The 16867-nt window shown below is 57.4% G+C and overlaps 1 protein-coding gene and 1 non-coding gene across 2 annotated transcripts in view; one reads left to right on the top strand and one right to left on the bottom strand.

Moving 5' to 3' along the window:
• clasp1 (cytoplasmic linker associated protein 1) overlaps positions 1-16867 on the bottom strand; it is a gene marked incomplete at its 3' end in the record, with an annotated part of 89250 nt that overhangs the window by 62353 nt on the left and 10030 nt on the right. The window contains 6 exon segments of the mRNA NM_001097239.1: positions 122-189; positions 411-508; positions 2945-3020; positions 3114-3205; positions 3634-3737; positions 4181-4259. Coding sequence (NP_001090708.1) covers positions 122-189; positions 411-508; positions 2945-3020; positions 3114-3205; positions 3634-3737; positions 4181-4259 — 517 coding nt within the window.
• LOC116407849 lies at positions 6594-6719 on the top strand. Its single transcript, XR_004220561.1, has one exon. It is a non-coding gene; the product is annotated as a U4atac minor spliceosomal RNA (small nuclear RNA).

Genomic DNA, 16867 nt, shown 5'->3' on the forward strand with positions numbered 1-16867 from the left:
GGGGCTTTGGGTAACCTAGCAACAAGCAGATATTGCCCCCCAGCACAGGGCCATTTCACAAAACAGTCCCAACCCACATCCCCGGCTCATCCAATACACAGAGAGGGGCGGAACCACTTACCGGCAGAGGAGAGAATCATGGTCCCCGATTTCTGCACCTCATCGAATTTGGTGAAAATGACATTCAGTCTGAGGAGAAGGAGAAAGAGAGAGTGTGAGTGGCGGCTGCTCTAGAACCTTCCTACGTGGTCCGGGCATTGTGAGTGGCGTCTGCTCTAGAACCTTCCTATGTGGTCCGGCCCGGGCCAAATTCTCCCATGTACAGGGTGCAGTGGCAATAATAATATAATACATAAGGAAGGCCAGAGTGAGTGTGTGCCCACAATACCCGGGCAGAGGGGGGCACTCACCGTGATTGGGGCAGCCCTTTCTTGCTGAGATCCGCTCGGACGCGTTCCCCTACGTGTCTGTAGATCTCTACGAGGCAGTTTATTGCAGCATCTCGGACCTGCAGGGAGGCACAGAGAGGAGGTGAGAGAGCGCTGGGGCTGTGAGAGAGGCTTTGTGACTGCCTGCGAGACTGCTACCTGCATGGTGATACAGGGGAGGCTGTGAGAGAGGCTTTGTGACTGCCTGCGAGACTGCTACCTGCATAGCGATACAGGGGAGGCTGTGAGAGAGGCTTTGTGACTGCCTGCGAGACTGCTACCTGCATAGCGATACAGGGGAGGCTGTGAGAGAGGCTTTGTGACTGCCTGCGAGACTGCTACCTGCATAGCGATACAGGGGAGGCTGTGAGAGAGGCTTTGTGACTGCCTGCGAGACTGCTACCTGCATAGCGATACAGGGGAGGCTGTGAGAGAGGCTTTGTGACTGCCTGCGAGACTGCTACCTGCATAGCGATACAGGGGAGGCTGTGAGAGAGGCTTTGTGACTGCCTGCGAGACTGCTACCTGCATAGCGATACAGGGGATTCCTATGGGATCAGAAGCAGTCGCTGCCCCTTTAACTGCCCCAATATTCTGACAGACTTCTTTCACTGGAATTAACTGAACTAAACAGAAGGATGGAGGGTCCCAGATTGCTTTGCTGGGGGTTTATTCCAGTAGAAGGAGGGCCCCCACAGGATAAAGGCTCTTTAAGATGGAGGCCAACAGGGTGGATACAACGAAAACTGCAGCCCATAAACTATTGAGCACCACATGGATATGCTGGAGGGCTGCAGATTAACCTGGTATGGGTTAGAATGCAAGGGATGGAGGGCAGCAGGGTGGTTATGACAGGAGATGCAGTCAAGTTTGGGTACAAATTGGGGTTTAATCCAACAGCAGCTCGAGGGCCCCATTTGAGGAAGATCGGCTGAGATCTGAGTCACTTCTCTCTGCCCAAAAGGAGCCCCAGGGAGTAACAGTAAGGAGATGGAGCCCCAGGGAGTAACAGTAAGGAGATGGAGCCCCAGGGAGTAACAGTAAGGAGATGGAGCCCCAGGGAGTAACAGTAAGGAGATGGAGCCCCAGGGAGTAACAGTAAGGAGATGGAGCCCCAGGGAGTAACAGTAAGGAGATGGAGCCCCAGGGAGTAACAGTAAGGAGATGGAGCCCCAGGGAAGTAACAGTAAGGAGATGGCAGCCCAGGGAGTAACAGTAAGGAGATGGAGCCCCAGGGAGTAACAGTAAGGAGATGGAGCCCCAGGGAGTAACAGTAAGGAGATGGAGCCCCAGGGAGTAACAGTAAGGAGATGGAGCCCCAGGGAGTAACAGTAAGGAGATGGAGCCCCAGGGAGTAACAGTAAGGAGATGGAGCCCCAGGGAGTAACAGTAAGGAGATGGAGCCCCAGGGAGTAACAGTAAGGAGATGGGGTCCCAGGGAGTAACAGTAAGGAGATGGAGCCCCAGGGAGTAACAGTAAGGAAGATGGAGCCCCAGGGAGTAACAGTAAGGAGATGGAGCCCCAGGGAGTAACAGTAAGGAGATGGAGCCCCAGGGAGTACAGTAAGGAGATGGGCCAGGGAGTAACAGTAAGGAGATGGAGCCCAGGGAGTAACCAGGGAGTAACAGTAAGGAGATGGAGCCCCAGGGAGTAACAGTAAGGAGATGGAGCCCCAGGGAGTAACAGTAAGGAGATGGAGCCCCAGGGAGTAACAGTAAGGAGATGGAGCCCCAGGGAGTAACAGTAAGGAGATGGAGCCCCAGGGAGTAACAGTAAGGAGATGGAGCCCCAGGGAGTAACAGTAAGGAGATGGAGTCCCGCTGGGTCCCACACTATAGCAAGTGAGCAGCTGGGAGGCCCCCGTGGGACACCCCCATGTTATGTACCTTCTAACAGCACCACTTTCTTCATTAATTTATATTTATCTATAGCGCCAGCAAGTCACATGGTGCTTAGCATTCATCCAACAAACAGGAGTAACAGAGTGAACGATAGGATGAGGGCCCTGCTCACAAGAGCTCACAATCGCACAAGGTTTGCTGAACAGATTGCAGTCCGTGCCCTAATTGCATGAATTTATACTGCGGTTGCTAAATATTCCTCTTTATAGTCACATGGATATCAGAGAAAGTGTGAGCGACACACAGCGCCATCTGTTGGCTGTCAGTGGAATGGCCGAGTGAGCGCAGCCAACGTATCAGATACAATTCCGCATTTGGCCAACAGATGGCAGCACCAGACAAAGAGCAGACGGGTTATTGCCATGTAAGTCTGGGGCAGGAACGCTGGATCGAGGAGTGGCCGCTTTGTATCGTACAACTGCCCTCCTGGATTATAAAGGCAAAAAATGCACCACCCTGTAACCATAGCAACCAGTCAGCTTGCATTTCACTTGTGCAGTTAGAATAATGCAAGGGAGCACCTAATTGGTTGCTATGGGTTACAGTGAATGCTAATAATAATAATGACACCCCCCCAGTACCCCGTATTACACACACTCTCTCCCAGGACCTACCTGGCTATTGGGATCCCCCAGTAGGTTACAGATATGCGGTACAATCTTACTGAGTGTCAGACTGTGGGCTCCGTACCTGGGTGGGGGGGGAAACAGAATGGGGGTCAGTTGGTGGCACAGAGAGAGGGGGGTGGGTGCTCAGGCAGAGAGAGACACAGGGGGCACTTACACATTGAGGGTGGCAATAAGGCAGAGGCAGACTCCTTCCCGCGTGCGGAAATTCTTGTGTTTGAATCCCGAAAACATCCGTTCCCACACGTACTGCAGTGGCACAAAGCAAAACCTCTGATCAGCCCCCACCCTTGCACAAACCCCCCCCCCCCACCCTCGTACACAAATACCCCCCCACCCTCGCACACAAATACCCCCCCCACCCTTGCACACAAATAACCCCCCCCCCACCCTTGCACACAAATACCCCCCACCCTTGCACACAAATACCCCCCCACCCTCGCACACAAATACCCCCCCCACCCCCCCGGCACGTACAGGGAGGAGAAGGGCACCTGTGTCTGGGGGCACATTACTAAAGGATACGTAGCTGCCCCATTAATACACAGGGGACATACACACAGGGTATATAAATATACAGATACACACTGAGTAGACATAAAGTAGAGAGATACACAGTATAAATACACAGAGTAGATATAGAGATACACACAGAGTAGAGAGATACGGGTAGGTACCTGTGGGTTGGAGGCTTGTTCCATTATCTTTATCAGCAGGTTCTGGTCCTGCTCCCGCACCGAGTCCTTGGCATCCCCTAACCGGTCCATTAAACTGGGCAGCACTGTGGGCAGGAAGGGAAACATCAGAACCCCCCACTGGGGCAGATAAGGGAGACAGTTTGGGTTTCAGGGCAGCATGGATTGCAGTTCAGCCGTGCCATATTCATACTGAGGGGCCCTGATACAGGCTGCACTTTGTCACATCTGCCAGCTCAGCTCACACAGTGGCAGCGGGCACTATATGGGCACTGAATGGGCACTATATGGGGCACTGCATGGGGCACTGCATGGGGCACTGCATGGGGCACTGCATGGGCACCCAGCCCTCCCCTATAAAGGAAGAGCCCAAAAGAATTATCAATAAATTAAATGTTTGTTTTTTCCTTTGCAAGAAAATGTGGTTTGGGCCCCTGAGGGCCAAGGTCGAGGGGCCCCCCAGCAGTGCGGGCAGGTAGGAGGGCACCGCTGCCACCCTGGGAAAGGGTAAGGGAATGGAATGGCTCACCTGTGCCAATCTGTGATCTGAATCGATCCTGCAGTCGGGTCACCAGCGCCGACAGAATGTCCATGCCCAGCAGGGCCACCTGGGGGAACAAAGGGAAAGCGTTGGGGCATTTAGGTGCAGTCGGGGGCATTTCGGGGCAGTCGGGGGCATATCCCAGCAGTTCGGGGCAGTCGGGGGGCATATCCCAGCAGTTCGGGGCAGTCGGGGGCATTTCGGGGCAGTCGGGGGCATATCCCAGCATTTCGGAGCAGTCGGGGGCATTTCGGGGCAGTCGGGGGCATATCCCAGCATTTCGGGGCAGTCGGGGGACATATCCCAGCATTTAGGTGCAGTCGGGGGGGCATTTCGGGGCAGTCGGGGACATATCCCAGCATTTCGGGGCAGTCGGGGACATATCCCAGCATTTAGGTGCAGTCGGGGGGGCATTTCGGGGCAGTCGGGGACATATCCCAGCATTTCGGGGCAGTCGGGGGCATATCCCAGCAGTTCGGGCCAGTCGGGGGGCATATCCCAGCATTTCGGGGCAGTCGGGGGCATTTCGGGGCAGTCGGGGGCATATCCCAGCATTTCGGGGCAGTCGGGGCATATCCCAGCATTTCGGGGCAGTCGGGGGCATATCCCAGCATTTCGGGGCAGTCGGGACATATCCCAGCATTTCGGGGCAGTCGGGGACATATCCCAGCATTTCGGGGCAGTCGGGGGCATATCCCAGCATTTCGGGGCAGTCGGGGGCATATCCCAGCATTTCGGGGCAGTCGGGGACATATCCCAGCATTTCGGGGCAGTCGGGGACATATCCCAGCATTTCGGGGCAGTCGGGGACATATCCCAGCATTTCGGGGCAGTCGGGGACATATCCCAGCATTTCGGGGCAGTCGGGGGCATATCCCAGCATTTAGGTGCAGTCGGGGGGGCATTTCGGGGCAGTCGGGGACATATCCCAGCATTTAGGTGCAGTCGGGGGGGCATTTCGGGGCAGTCGGGGGCATATCCCAGCATTTCGGGGCAGTCGGGGACATATCCCAGCATTTCGGGGCAGTCGGGGACATATCCCAGCATTTCGGGGCAGTCGGGGACATATCCCAGCATTTCGGGGCAGTCGGGGACATATCCCAGCATTTCGGGGCAGTCGGGGGCATATCCCAGCATTTAGGTGCAGTCGGGGGGGCATTTCGGGGCAGTCGGGGGCATATCCCAGCAGTTCGGGCCAGTCGGGGGGCATATCCCAGCATTTCGGGGCAGTCGGGGGCATTTCGGGGCAGTCGGGGGCATATCCCAGCATTTCGGGGCAGTCGGGGCATATCCCAGCATTTCGGGGCAGTCGGGGGGCATATCCCAGCATTTCGGAGCAGTCGGGGGCATTTCGGGGCAGTCGGGGGCATATCCCAGCATTTCGGGGCAGTCGGGGGCATATCCCAGCATTTAGGTGCAGTCGGGGGGGCATTTCGGGGCAGTCGGGGACATATCCCAGCATTTCGGGGCAGTCGGGGGCATATCCCAGCATTTAGGTGCAGTCGGGGGGGCATTTGGGGCAGTCGGGGACATATCCCAGCATTTCGGGGCAGTCGGGGGCATATCCCAGCAGTTCGGGCCAGTCGGGGGGCATATCCCAGCATTTTGGGGCAGTCGGGGGCATTTCGGGGCAGTCGGGGGCATATCCCAGCATTTTGGAGCAGTCGGGGGCATTTCGGGGCAGTCGGGGGCATATCGCAGCATTTCGGGGCAGTGGGGGGCATATCCCAGCATTTCGGGGCAGTCGGGGGCATATCCCAGCATTTCGGGGCAGTCGGGGGCATATCCCAGCATTTAGGTGCAGTCGGGGGGGCATTTCGGGGCAGTCGGGGACATATCCCAGCATTTCGGGGCAGTCGGGGGGCATATCCCAGCATTTCGGGGCAGTCGGGGGGCATATCCCAGCAGTTCGGGCCAGTCGGGGGCATATCCCAGCAGTTCGGGCCAGTCGGGGGGCATATCCCAGCAGTTCGGGCCAGTCGGGGGCATTTCGGGGCAGTCGGGGGGCATATCCCAGCATTTCGGGGCAGTCGGGGGCATATCCCAGCATTTCGGGGCAGTTGGGGGCATATCCCAGCAGTTCGGGGCAATTCAGCACAAAGGTATGTGAGTGTGGGGCAGAAGGAAGAAAGAGCCAATCAGGCTGGTCACTTGACTCACATATGCAAATGATGCAGCTAGGTGGCGCAGTGCATCATGGGTAGCAGCAAATACCACTATGACGTATAATAAGGCACCGGTTTATTGCTCCTTCCTCTCCCTCTGCACAAGGAGGAGTCATTTCCCATCACTGCTGCTGCTGCTGCTGCCTGTACCGGCTCCCCCTGTGCCCCGCTCCCTCACCCCAATGTGTAACAGCTGCTGAGCCGCACCCCCTTCCCCTGTATCAGAGGGCCCAGTAACCATCTTTGTCTTGGGGTGAGCGGCCGCCCAATGAGCGCATAGCGAGAGCGGCACTGCTGACACAAGTAACAACACAATAGTGCCCCCGGTGTGCAAACACTGGCACGGTACAATTTTTGGAACCCCCTTTATTTACTAAATAAGGTCAGAATAAGATAATGGTAAGAATTCCCACTGGGGAAGTTATTATTCCTTGCACACTTCTTGCACCCAGTTGTATCCCTCCTTGCACACTTGTGGCACCCAGTTGTATCCCTCCTTGCACACTTGTGGCACCCAGTTGTATCCCTCCTTGCACACTTGTGGCACCCAGTTGTATCCCTCCTTGCACACTTGTGGCACCCAGTTGTATCCCTCCTTGCACACAAGCATGTTGCACACCCACACAGACCCCGCCCCCAGCAACCATCTTTGTCTTGGGGTGAGCGGCCGCTCAATGAGTGCATACTGAGGGCGGCACATACATACAGCCAATCAGCACTGAGCTACTGTAAAATATCTGCCATACAGCAGCCCTGTGGCATTCTCAGTTCAGGGCAACACGCACAGGCAACAAATACAATTTGTTCGGGGGACAGAGAGTGCCCATATAAAGGGGAATGGGGGAGCAGAGAGTGCCCATATAAAGGGGAATGGGGGCAGAGAGTGCCCATATAAAGGGGAATGGGGGGGCAGAGAGTGCCCATATAAAGGGGAATGGGGGGGCAGAGAGTGCCCATATAAAGAGGAATGGGGGGCAGAGAGTCCCATATAAAGGGGAATGGGGGGGGCAGAGAGTGCCCATATAAAGGGGAATGGGGGGGCAGAGAGTGCCCATATAAAGAGGAATGGGGGCAGAGAGTGCCCATATAAAGGGGAATGGGGGGGCAGAGAGTGCCCATATAAAGAGGAATGGGGGGGCAGAGAGTGCCCATATAAAGGGGAATGGGGGGCAGAGAGTGCCCATATAAAGGGGAATGGGGGCAGAGAGTCCCATATAAAGAGGAATGGGGGGCAGAGAGGCCCATATAAAGGGGAATGGGGGGGCAGAAGTGCCCATATAAAGGGGAATGGGGGGCAGAGAGTGCCCATATAAAGAGGAATGGGGGGCAGAGAGTGCCCATATAAAGGGAATGGGGGGCAGAGAGTGCCCATATAAAGGAATGGGGGGCAATGGGGAGCCCATATAAAGGGGAGGGGGGGCAGAGAGTGCCCATATAAAGAGAATGGGGGGGCAGAGAGTGCCCATATAAAGAGGAATGGGGGCAGAGAGTGCCATAATAAAGAGGAATGGGGGCAGAGAGTGCCCATATAAAGGGGAATGGGGGGCAGAGAGTGCCCATATAAAGGGAATGGGGGCAGAGAGTGCCCATATAAAAGAGGAATGGGGGGGCAGAGAGTGCCCATATAAAGGGGAATGGGGGGGCAGAGAGTGCCCATATAAAGAGGAATGGGGGGGCAGAGAGTGCCCATATAAAGGGGAATGGGGGGAAGAGAGTGCCCATATAAGGGAATGGGGGGGGGAGAGAGTGCCCATATAAAGAGGAATGGGGGGGAAGAGAGTGCCCATATAAAGGGGAACGGGGGGGCAGAGAGTGCCATATAAAGGGGAATGGCAGAGAGTGCCCATATAAAGGGGAATGGGGGGGGAGAGAGTGCCATATAAAGAGGAATGGGGGGGGCAGAGAGTGCCCATATAAAGGGAATGGGGGGGCAGAGAGTGCCCATATAAAGAGGAATGGGGGGGCAGAGAGTGCCCATATAAAGGGGAATGGGGGGGCAGAGAGTGCCCATATAAAGGGGAATGGGGGGGCAGAGAGTGCCCATATAAAGGGGAATGGGGGGGCAGAGAGTGCCCATATAAAGGGGAATGGGGGGGCAGAGAGTGCCCATATAAAGGGAATGGGGGGGCAGAGAGTGCCCATATAAAGGGGAATGGGGGGCAGAGAGTGCCCATATAAAGAGGAATGGGGGGGCAGAGAGTGCCCATATAAAGGGGAATGGGGGGGCAGAGAGTGCCCATATAAAGGGGAATGGGGGGGCAGAGAGTGCCCATATAAAGGGAATGGGGGGGCAGAGAGTGCCCATATAAAGGGGAATGGGGGGCAGAGAGTGCCCATATAAAGGGGAATGGGGGGGCAGAGAGTGCCCATATAAAGGGAATGGGGGGGCAGAGAGTGCCCATATAAAGAGGAATGGGGGGGGCAGAGAGTGCCCATATAAAGGGGAATGGGGGGGGAGAGAGTGCCCATATAAAGGGGAATGGGGGGGCAGAGAGTGCCCATATAAAGAGGAATGGGGGGAGAGAGTGCCCATATAAAGAGGAATGGGGGGCAGAGAGTGCCCATATAAAGGGGAATGGGGGGGCAGAGAGTGCCCATATAAAGGGGAATGGGGGGGCAGAGAGTGCCCATATAAAGGGGAATGGGGGGGCAGAGAGTGCCCATATAAAGGGGAATGGGGGGGCAGAGAGTGCCCATATAAAGGGGAATGGGGGGGCAGAGAGTGCCCATATAAAGGGAATGGGGGGGGCAGAGAGTGCCCATATAAAGAGGAATGGGGGGGCAGAGAGTGCCCATATAAAGAGGAATGGGGGGGCAGAGAGTGCCCATATAAAGAGGAATGGGGGGGCAGAGAGTGCCCATATAAAGAGGAATGGGGGGGCAGAGAGTGCCCATATAAAGGGGAATGGGGGGGCAGAGAGTGCCCATATAAAGAGGAATGGGGGGGCAGAGAGTGCCCATATAAAGAGGAATGGGGGGCAGAGAGTGCCCATATAAAGGGGAATGGGGGGCAGAGAGTGCCCATATAAAGGGGAATGGGGGGCAGAGAGTGCCCATATAAAGGGGAATGGGGGGGCAGAGAGTGCCCATATAAAGAGGAATGGGGGGGCAGAGAGTGCCCATATAAAGAGGAATGGGGGGGCAGAGAGTGCCCATATAAAGGGGAATGGGGGGGCAGAGAGTGCCCATATAAAGGGGAATGGGGGGGGAGAGAGTGCCCATATAAAGGGGAATGGGGGGGGAGAGAGTGCCCATATAAAGAGGAATGGGGGGCAGAGAGTGCCCATATAAAGGGGAATGGGGGGGAGAGAGTGCCCATATAAAAGGGGAATGGGGGGCAGAGAGTGCCCATATAAAGGGGAATGGGGGGGCAGAGAGTGCCCATATAAGGATGGGGGGAGGCCCATATAAGGGAATGGGGGCAGAGAGTGCCCATATAAAGGGGAATGGGGGGGGCAGAGAGTGCCCATATAAAGGGGAATGGGGGGGAGAGAGTGCCCATATAAAGGGGAATGGGGGGGAGAGAGTGCCCATATAAAGAGGAATGGGGGGGCAGAGAGTGCCCATATAAAGGGGAATGGGGGGGCAGAGAGTGCCCATATAAAGGGGAATGGGGGGGCAGAGAGTGCCCATATAAAGGGGAATGGGGGGGCAGAGAGTGCCCATATAAAGGGGAATGGGGGGGCAGAGAGTGCAGGCCACACACACACACAGTGTATTTCCCACACAACCTAGTGATGTTTCCATACAGAGTGCAATACCCCCTATCACCCTGGGGTGGCAGGCTCGCCCCACTACCTGCCCCAACCAAGCCGGGTATTTATGAGAGGCCTCTGTGCAGGAAACAGAGCATTTCCCCATCAGATACAGTCGCTTTTACTTGTTTACAGTCTGTGTTCACTTCCCAGTTAGGTGTGGGCTAATGATTGCCAGCTGGGCTAGCAGCCACCCCCCCCCCCCCCACGTGCAGCAGGCACAGCCCTTAGTGCCCCGACCCACGGCCCAATTAACTACATAAGTCAGAACCGGAGAGCAGGGGGCACAGGGGGGGCACTTGACATTTAATAGGATCAGGAGGGGCAACAGAAGGACCGGGGGGTGTGACCGTAGCGCTACTGACCAATCAGAGCCAGCTGCTAATGGTTGCTATGGGTTACTACTCCAAAGTAAAAATAACTCCAGTTTTTGGAAATTGGCCCCTAGACGTATAAAGAAAACAGGGGTACTGAGAGGGGCCCACAAGCGCCCACATACACACCGGGCCCTACAGGCTCTGCTATCAGTCCCTACTGTGGCCCCCCTGAATGCCCTGTGCAAGGTGCAATGGGACGGGGCAGTTGGCAGCAGGAAATACCCCAGGTGGTTCCATACCGGTATTTCTCGTTACCGAGGAATTTTTATGTCCCACAATTGGCCCCATGATTAGCACTAAGTACAGGGCCCAAGCAGGTGTCACATGGGGCAGCGCCGGGGCAGCTGGGTAATTGGGCCCTATACATTATCAGGGAACCTGGAGCTCTCCATTAACCCCTTAGTAGCCAAACAGTTTGTGCTTCAAGCTCTGTGTGTGTTGGCACAGAATCCTGCACCGCTGGCACCCAACATACTGGGCCCTTAGCGCCACTTAGCTAAGGTGTATTCTCTGCACTGCTGGTTGCGACTCCTGAGACACAGCAGAAGGCTGTAAGTACCGGCAGTTGGAGGTTTAGCGAGACAAGAGGAAGCCCTGAGCAGCCGACAGTAATAGAACACAAATACCCTGTGGGAATTAGCGAGTTTAATCCCGGGCACCGGGGCCCTCACCCTGCCAGTTCCACACGTCGGATTAGTGCCCCCTCCCTGTGCGGCCGAAAGGGCTTCGCTCTCGGCCAATAAGAAATCCCTGAACGCTCCTTATGGGAATTTTATGGGCAACTGAATGTTTCTTTTGGCAACAAACTAAAATTCTTTCTGCAGATAAAGATCCGCTCAGCAGTTCCCAGCAAATATATTCTATATACCCACTATCCCCGCAGCCCTGTAATACACAGGGGGTAATTACTGGGTGCCACATTCCCTTTGACCGGAGGGGAGCACCCAACACCCTGTTCAGGAGTAAGATTTCCATTGGGGCCACAGAGAGGGCAGTATGGCAGCCCCAGGGGTAAAAGCGGGTAGCATAGAGCAGGCAGTGTGTCAGCCCCGGGGGCAGGAGCGGGTAGCACAGAGCGGGCAGTATGGCAGCCCCGGGGGCAGGAGCGGGTAGCACAGAGTTGGCAGTATGGCAGCCCCGGGGGCAGGAGCGGGTAGCACAGAGTTGGCAGTATGGCAGCCCCGGGGGCAGGAGCGGGTAGCACAGAGCGGGCAGTATGGCAGCCCCGGGGGCAGGAGCGGGTAGCACAGAGCGGGCAGTATGGCTGCCCCGGGGGCAGGAGCGGGTAGCACAGAGCAGGCAGTATGGCTGCCCCGGGGGCAGGAGTGGGTAGCACAGAGCGGGCAGTATGGCAGCCCCGGGGGCAGGAGCAGGTAGCACAGAGCAGGCAGTATGGCTGCCCCGGGGGCAGGAGTGGGTAGCACAGAGCAGGCAGTATGGCTGCCCCGGGGGCAGGAGTGGGTAGCACAGAGCGGGCAGTATGGCTGCCCCGGGGGCAGGAGTGGGTAGCACAGAGCAGGCAGTATGGCTGCCCCGGGGGCAGGAGTGGGTAGCACAGAGCGGGCAGTATGGCTGCCCCGGGGGCAGGAGTGGGTAGCACAGAGCAGGCAGTATGGCTGCCCCGGGGGCAGGAGTGGGTAGCACAGAGCGGGCAGTATGGCAGCCCCGGGGGCAGAAGCGGGTAGCACAGAGCAGGCAGTATGGCAGCCCCGGGGGCAGGAGTGGGTAGCACAGAGCAGGCAGTATGGCAGCCCCGGGGGCAGGAGTGGGTAGCACAGAGCGGGCAGTATGGCAGCCCCGGGGGCAGAAGCGGGTAGCACAGAGCAGGCAGTATGGCAGCCACTTGCACACACTTATTCCTCTCGCCTTTCCCTTTCCAATGACACGAGCAGATGTGCGTAACCCAACCCGGCGGGTATTTGCTCCTGCGCCAATGAGTGAAATGTAACACTGGGCACGGCGGAGCGAGGCGGCAGCTCCATGTGGCACAGACTGGGTCGGATCCACTCGCTTTCAGTTTCAGTGCAAGAGCCGCTGCCCTCGTGCCCCCCGGTGCCTGCCGGATACACGGCCCCCGCTCAGCTGACCGAGTAAATATTAACCAGACCCGGGCGCCCGGGCTCCTCGCGCCTTTGTGCTGAACGTACAAGTGCCCCGGGGCAGGAGATAATGGAGTACAACCTTGTGTTGCCCCCCAACTGCTGCAAGGGGGGGCAGCTCAGCCCCCAAGGGGGAAGGATCCCTGTGTTACCCATGGGTGCTAAGGTGCAGGGTCTCTATATACCCGGCCGGGGAAAGTAAATACCGTCTCTCCAATGCCCCAGGGTGCCCCCTAACACAAGCCAAGCAGACACAGCAATGCCAATCAGAGCTGGCACTACAGTATTACCCCATAAGGTGGCAGCTGAGGCAGACTGGGGGCAAGTGGGGGATAAAAGTGCACTCTGTGGGCACGACAGACAAGCCCATTATACACTGTGGGGGGGGGGGGTGCTGGCACCGGAGGCGCTGGGCGCGGGGCACAGATGCGGGCGCTTATTAGTGCGGCTGAATGTTTTGGAAGTGACACAGAGCTATTTTCGGCCGGACAGACTATGGGGCGGGAGAGGGGGCACATGTGTTCCCCCCAGGGCGGGCTCGGCGCAGGGTACAGCTGCTCAGTAAGGGCAGTCACAAAGGACAGTCGTGCCGGGCACTCCCGACCCCTCGCCCGGCGGAACCCCCTGGCACATACTGGCACAGCACTAAGGAGAAACTAAAGGGCACACAAACCCAAACTACTCAGCACCGTACCAGTAGGGCCCCTCTGCCAGCTGATGAGACACTGACTGCCCTTATCTGCCTGGGTCAGACCCTGGGGCCCCCACTGGCACTGCCACGTCAGGCTTGGGCACAGGGCAAAGACCCCATAGGCACCCATGTTACCAGCCCCCATATAAACCTAAGGTTCCTGGTCAATAGAGAAGAACTAAAAGATTCCATTCTCCGATTAGACTGTAAGCTCCTGTGTGCAAGGGCTCACAGCCTTTAGTACCAACTGTATTGGCACGACCCACAGGCAGTCTGGTACCTAACAGTGATTTCTATTGGACGGTAAAGTGACCACCGGAATCTGCACCTCCCAGAGAATAAGGGGCAACAGAAGGCGCAGGTGGGGCAGTTTCCTACTAACTGCCCGCCCTGTAATTACCCGCATTCTTCCCTCCCACCACAACACCCGTATGGGGACGGGGAGGGCACAATAACAAGCCCATTGGCAGAACCTGTTTCAGGTGCAATAAACACATTTTGTGGTTTTGTCATGTGAAGTTTGGGAAAGGTCGGAGTTTCGGGGCCGCTGGGGGCGGGGCAGGGGGCGGGGCAGGCCCGGGGGCAGGAAGGAGAGGCGGCATCCTGGGACTTTCTACAAAACCTGCTTGGCATGTGATGGGCTAATAAACACAGTACCAAACAGGCTGGGGGGCGGGAAGGCCTGACAGTGCTGGCAAAGAAAGGGTGTCTCTGCTGAACCCCCATTGCTACGACTACACGGAACCCACAGTGGTGGGTAGGGCTCCTGTAGGGCACCCGTATGCACCAGCAGGGCACCCATAGGGCACCCGTATGCACCAGCAGGGCACCCATAGGGCACCCGTATGCACCAGCAGGGCACCCATAGGGCACCCGTATGCACCAGCAGGGCACCCGTATGCACCAGCAGGGCACCCGTATGCACCAGCAGGGCACCCGTATGCACCAGCAGGGCACCCGTATGCACCAGCAGGGCACCCGTATGCACCAGCAGGGCACCCGTATGCACCAGCAGGGCACTCGTATGCACCAGCAGGGCACCCGCAGGGCACCCGTATGCACCAGCAGGGCACCCGTATGCACCAGCAGGGCACCCGCAGGGCACCCGTATGCACCAGCAGGGCACCCGCAGGGCACCCGTATGCACCAGCAGGGCACCCGCAGGGCACCCGTATGCACCAGCAGGGCACCCGTATGCACCAGCAGGGCACCCGCAGGGCACCCGTATGCACCAGCAGGGCACCCGCAGGGCACCCGTATGCACCCGCAGGGCACCCGTATGCACCCGCAGGGCACCCGTATGCACCCGCATGCACCAGCAGGGCACCCGCATGCACCAGCAGGGCACCCGCATGCACCAGCAGGGCACCCGCATGCACCAGCAGGGCACCCGCATGCACCAGCAGGGCAACCGCATGCACCAGCAGGGCAACCGTATGCACCAGCAGGGCAACCGTATGCACCAGCATGCACCAGCAGGGCAACCGTATGCACCAGCATGCACCAGCAGGGCAACCGTATGCACCAGCAGGGCACCCGTATGCACCAGCAGGGCAACCGTATGCACCAGCATGCACCAGCAGGGCAACCGTATGCACCAGCATGCACCAGCAGGGCAACCGTATGCACCAGCATGCACCAGCAGGGCAACCGTATGCACCAGCATGCACCAGCAGGGCAACCGTATGCACCAGCATGCACCAGCAGGGCAACCGTATGCACCAGCATGCACCAGCAGGGCAACCGTATGCACCAGCATGCACCAGCAGGGCAACCGTATGCACCAGCAGGGCACCCGTATGCACCAGCAGGGCACCCGTATGCACCAGCATGCACCAGCAGGGCACCCGTATGCACCAGCATGCACCCGTATGCACCAGCATGCACCAGCAGGGCACCCGTATGCACCAGCAGGGCACCCGTATGCACCAGCATGCACCAGCAGGGCACCCGTATGCACCAGCAGGGCACCCGTATGCACCAGCATGCACCAGCAGGGCACCCGCATGCACCAGCAGGGCACCCATAGGGCACCAGCATGCACCAGCAGGGCACCAGCATGCACCAGCAGGGCACCAATAGGGCACCAGCATGCACCCATAGGGCACCAGCATGCACCCATAGGGCACCAGCATGCACCCATAGGGCACCAGCATGCACCCATAGGGCACCAGCATGCACCCATAGGGCACCAGCATGCACCCATAGGGCACCAGCATGCATCAATAGGGCACCAGCAGGGCACCAGTATGCACCAATAGGGCACCTGTAGGGCACCTGTATGCACCAGCAGGGCAGATTATAAATAAATATGACACCGAGGTGCGGGCAGGGGCACAAGAGGCGCAGGGGAAAGGCAAACAGGAGTCTATCTCAGCTGAGTGTGAGTAAACAAGCAAAGTGATGAAGCATAAGTGTGCATGTAAGGCAATGGGGGGGTTAAGTGGTACGGGGGGGGGCACACTGGCATTGGAGCTTTATAGGCATTTCCTAGAAAACTGACCCTTAGTTGCCCCTTCCCTGTGCCCACTGAGGAGCCAATGCCCCCAGACACACCAGGTACATTCATTGCCAAGTAACTTGGGCTTCCCTGGTTCTGTTACACCATGGCACACAGAGAATGACCCCCATAAACCAGCTTAGGGTATAAGTACTGGGTCAATGCCCCGGGGGGGGGGGGGGTTGCGGCACAATGATTCTATAGTGAATATATACAGAGTTCTATAGTGAATATATATAGAGCTGCTAAACTGGCCCAGTACGGTGACCCACACACACACTCACACACACTGGCCGGGGGGCGGTGGGGTTGCCGGGGGCTAGTGTGCAGTTCAGCGCCTGTGTTAGTGAATGAGCCATAAATGCCATTGCCCTGTACATGTCAAACCTGTATCTGGGATTAAAGTACCATTTATTACCCGACTATTTACCCTCCTCCTACAGTTACACAGGCAGGAATGCACGTAGCTCCCTTCCCTGCAGTAACCGGGCCCTGCCATTGGTTCTGGTTCTGGAGTTACACAGGCAGGAATGCACGTAGCTCCCTTCCCTGCAGTAACCGGGCCCTGCCATTGGTTCTGGTTCTGGAGTTACACAGGCAGGAATGCACGTAGCTCCCTTCCCTGCAGTAACCGGGCCCTGTCATTGGTTCTGGTTCTGGAGTTACACAGGCAGGAATGCACGTAGCTCCCTTCCCTGCAGTAACCGGGCCCTGCCATTGGTTCTGGTTCTGGAGTTACACAGGCAGGAATGCACGTAGCTCCCTTCCCTGCAGTAACCGGGCCCTGCCATTGGTTCTGGTTCTGGAGTTACACAGGCAGGAATGCACGTAGCTCCCTTCCCTGCAGTAACCGGGCCCTGTCATTGGTTCTGGTTCTGGAGTTACACAGGCAGGAATGCACGTAGCTCCCTTCCCTGCAGTAACCGGGCCCTGCCATTGGTTCTGGAGTTACACAGGCAGGAAGGCACGTAGCTCCCTTCCCTGCAGTAACCGGGCCCTGCCATTGGTTCTGGAGTTACACAGGCAGGAATGCACGTAGCTCCCTTCCCTGCAGTAACCGGGCCCTGCCATTGGTTCTGGAGTTACAC

Source organism: Xenopus tropicalis, chromosome 9, assembly GCF_000004195.4.
Source record: "Xenopus tropicalis strain Nigerian chromosome 9, UCB_Xtro_10.0, whole genome shotgun sequence".
Classification (NCBI taxonomy): domain Eukaryota; kingdom Metazoa; phylum Chordata; class Amphibia; order Anura; family Pipidae; genus Xenopus; species Xenopus tropicalis.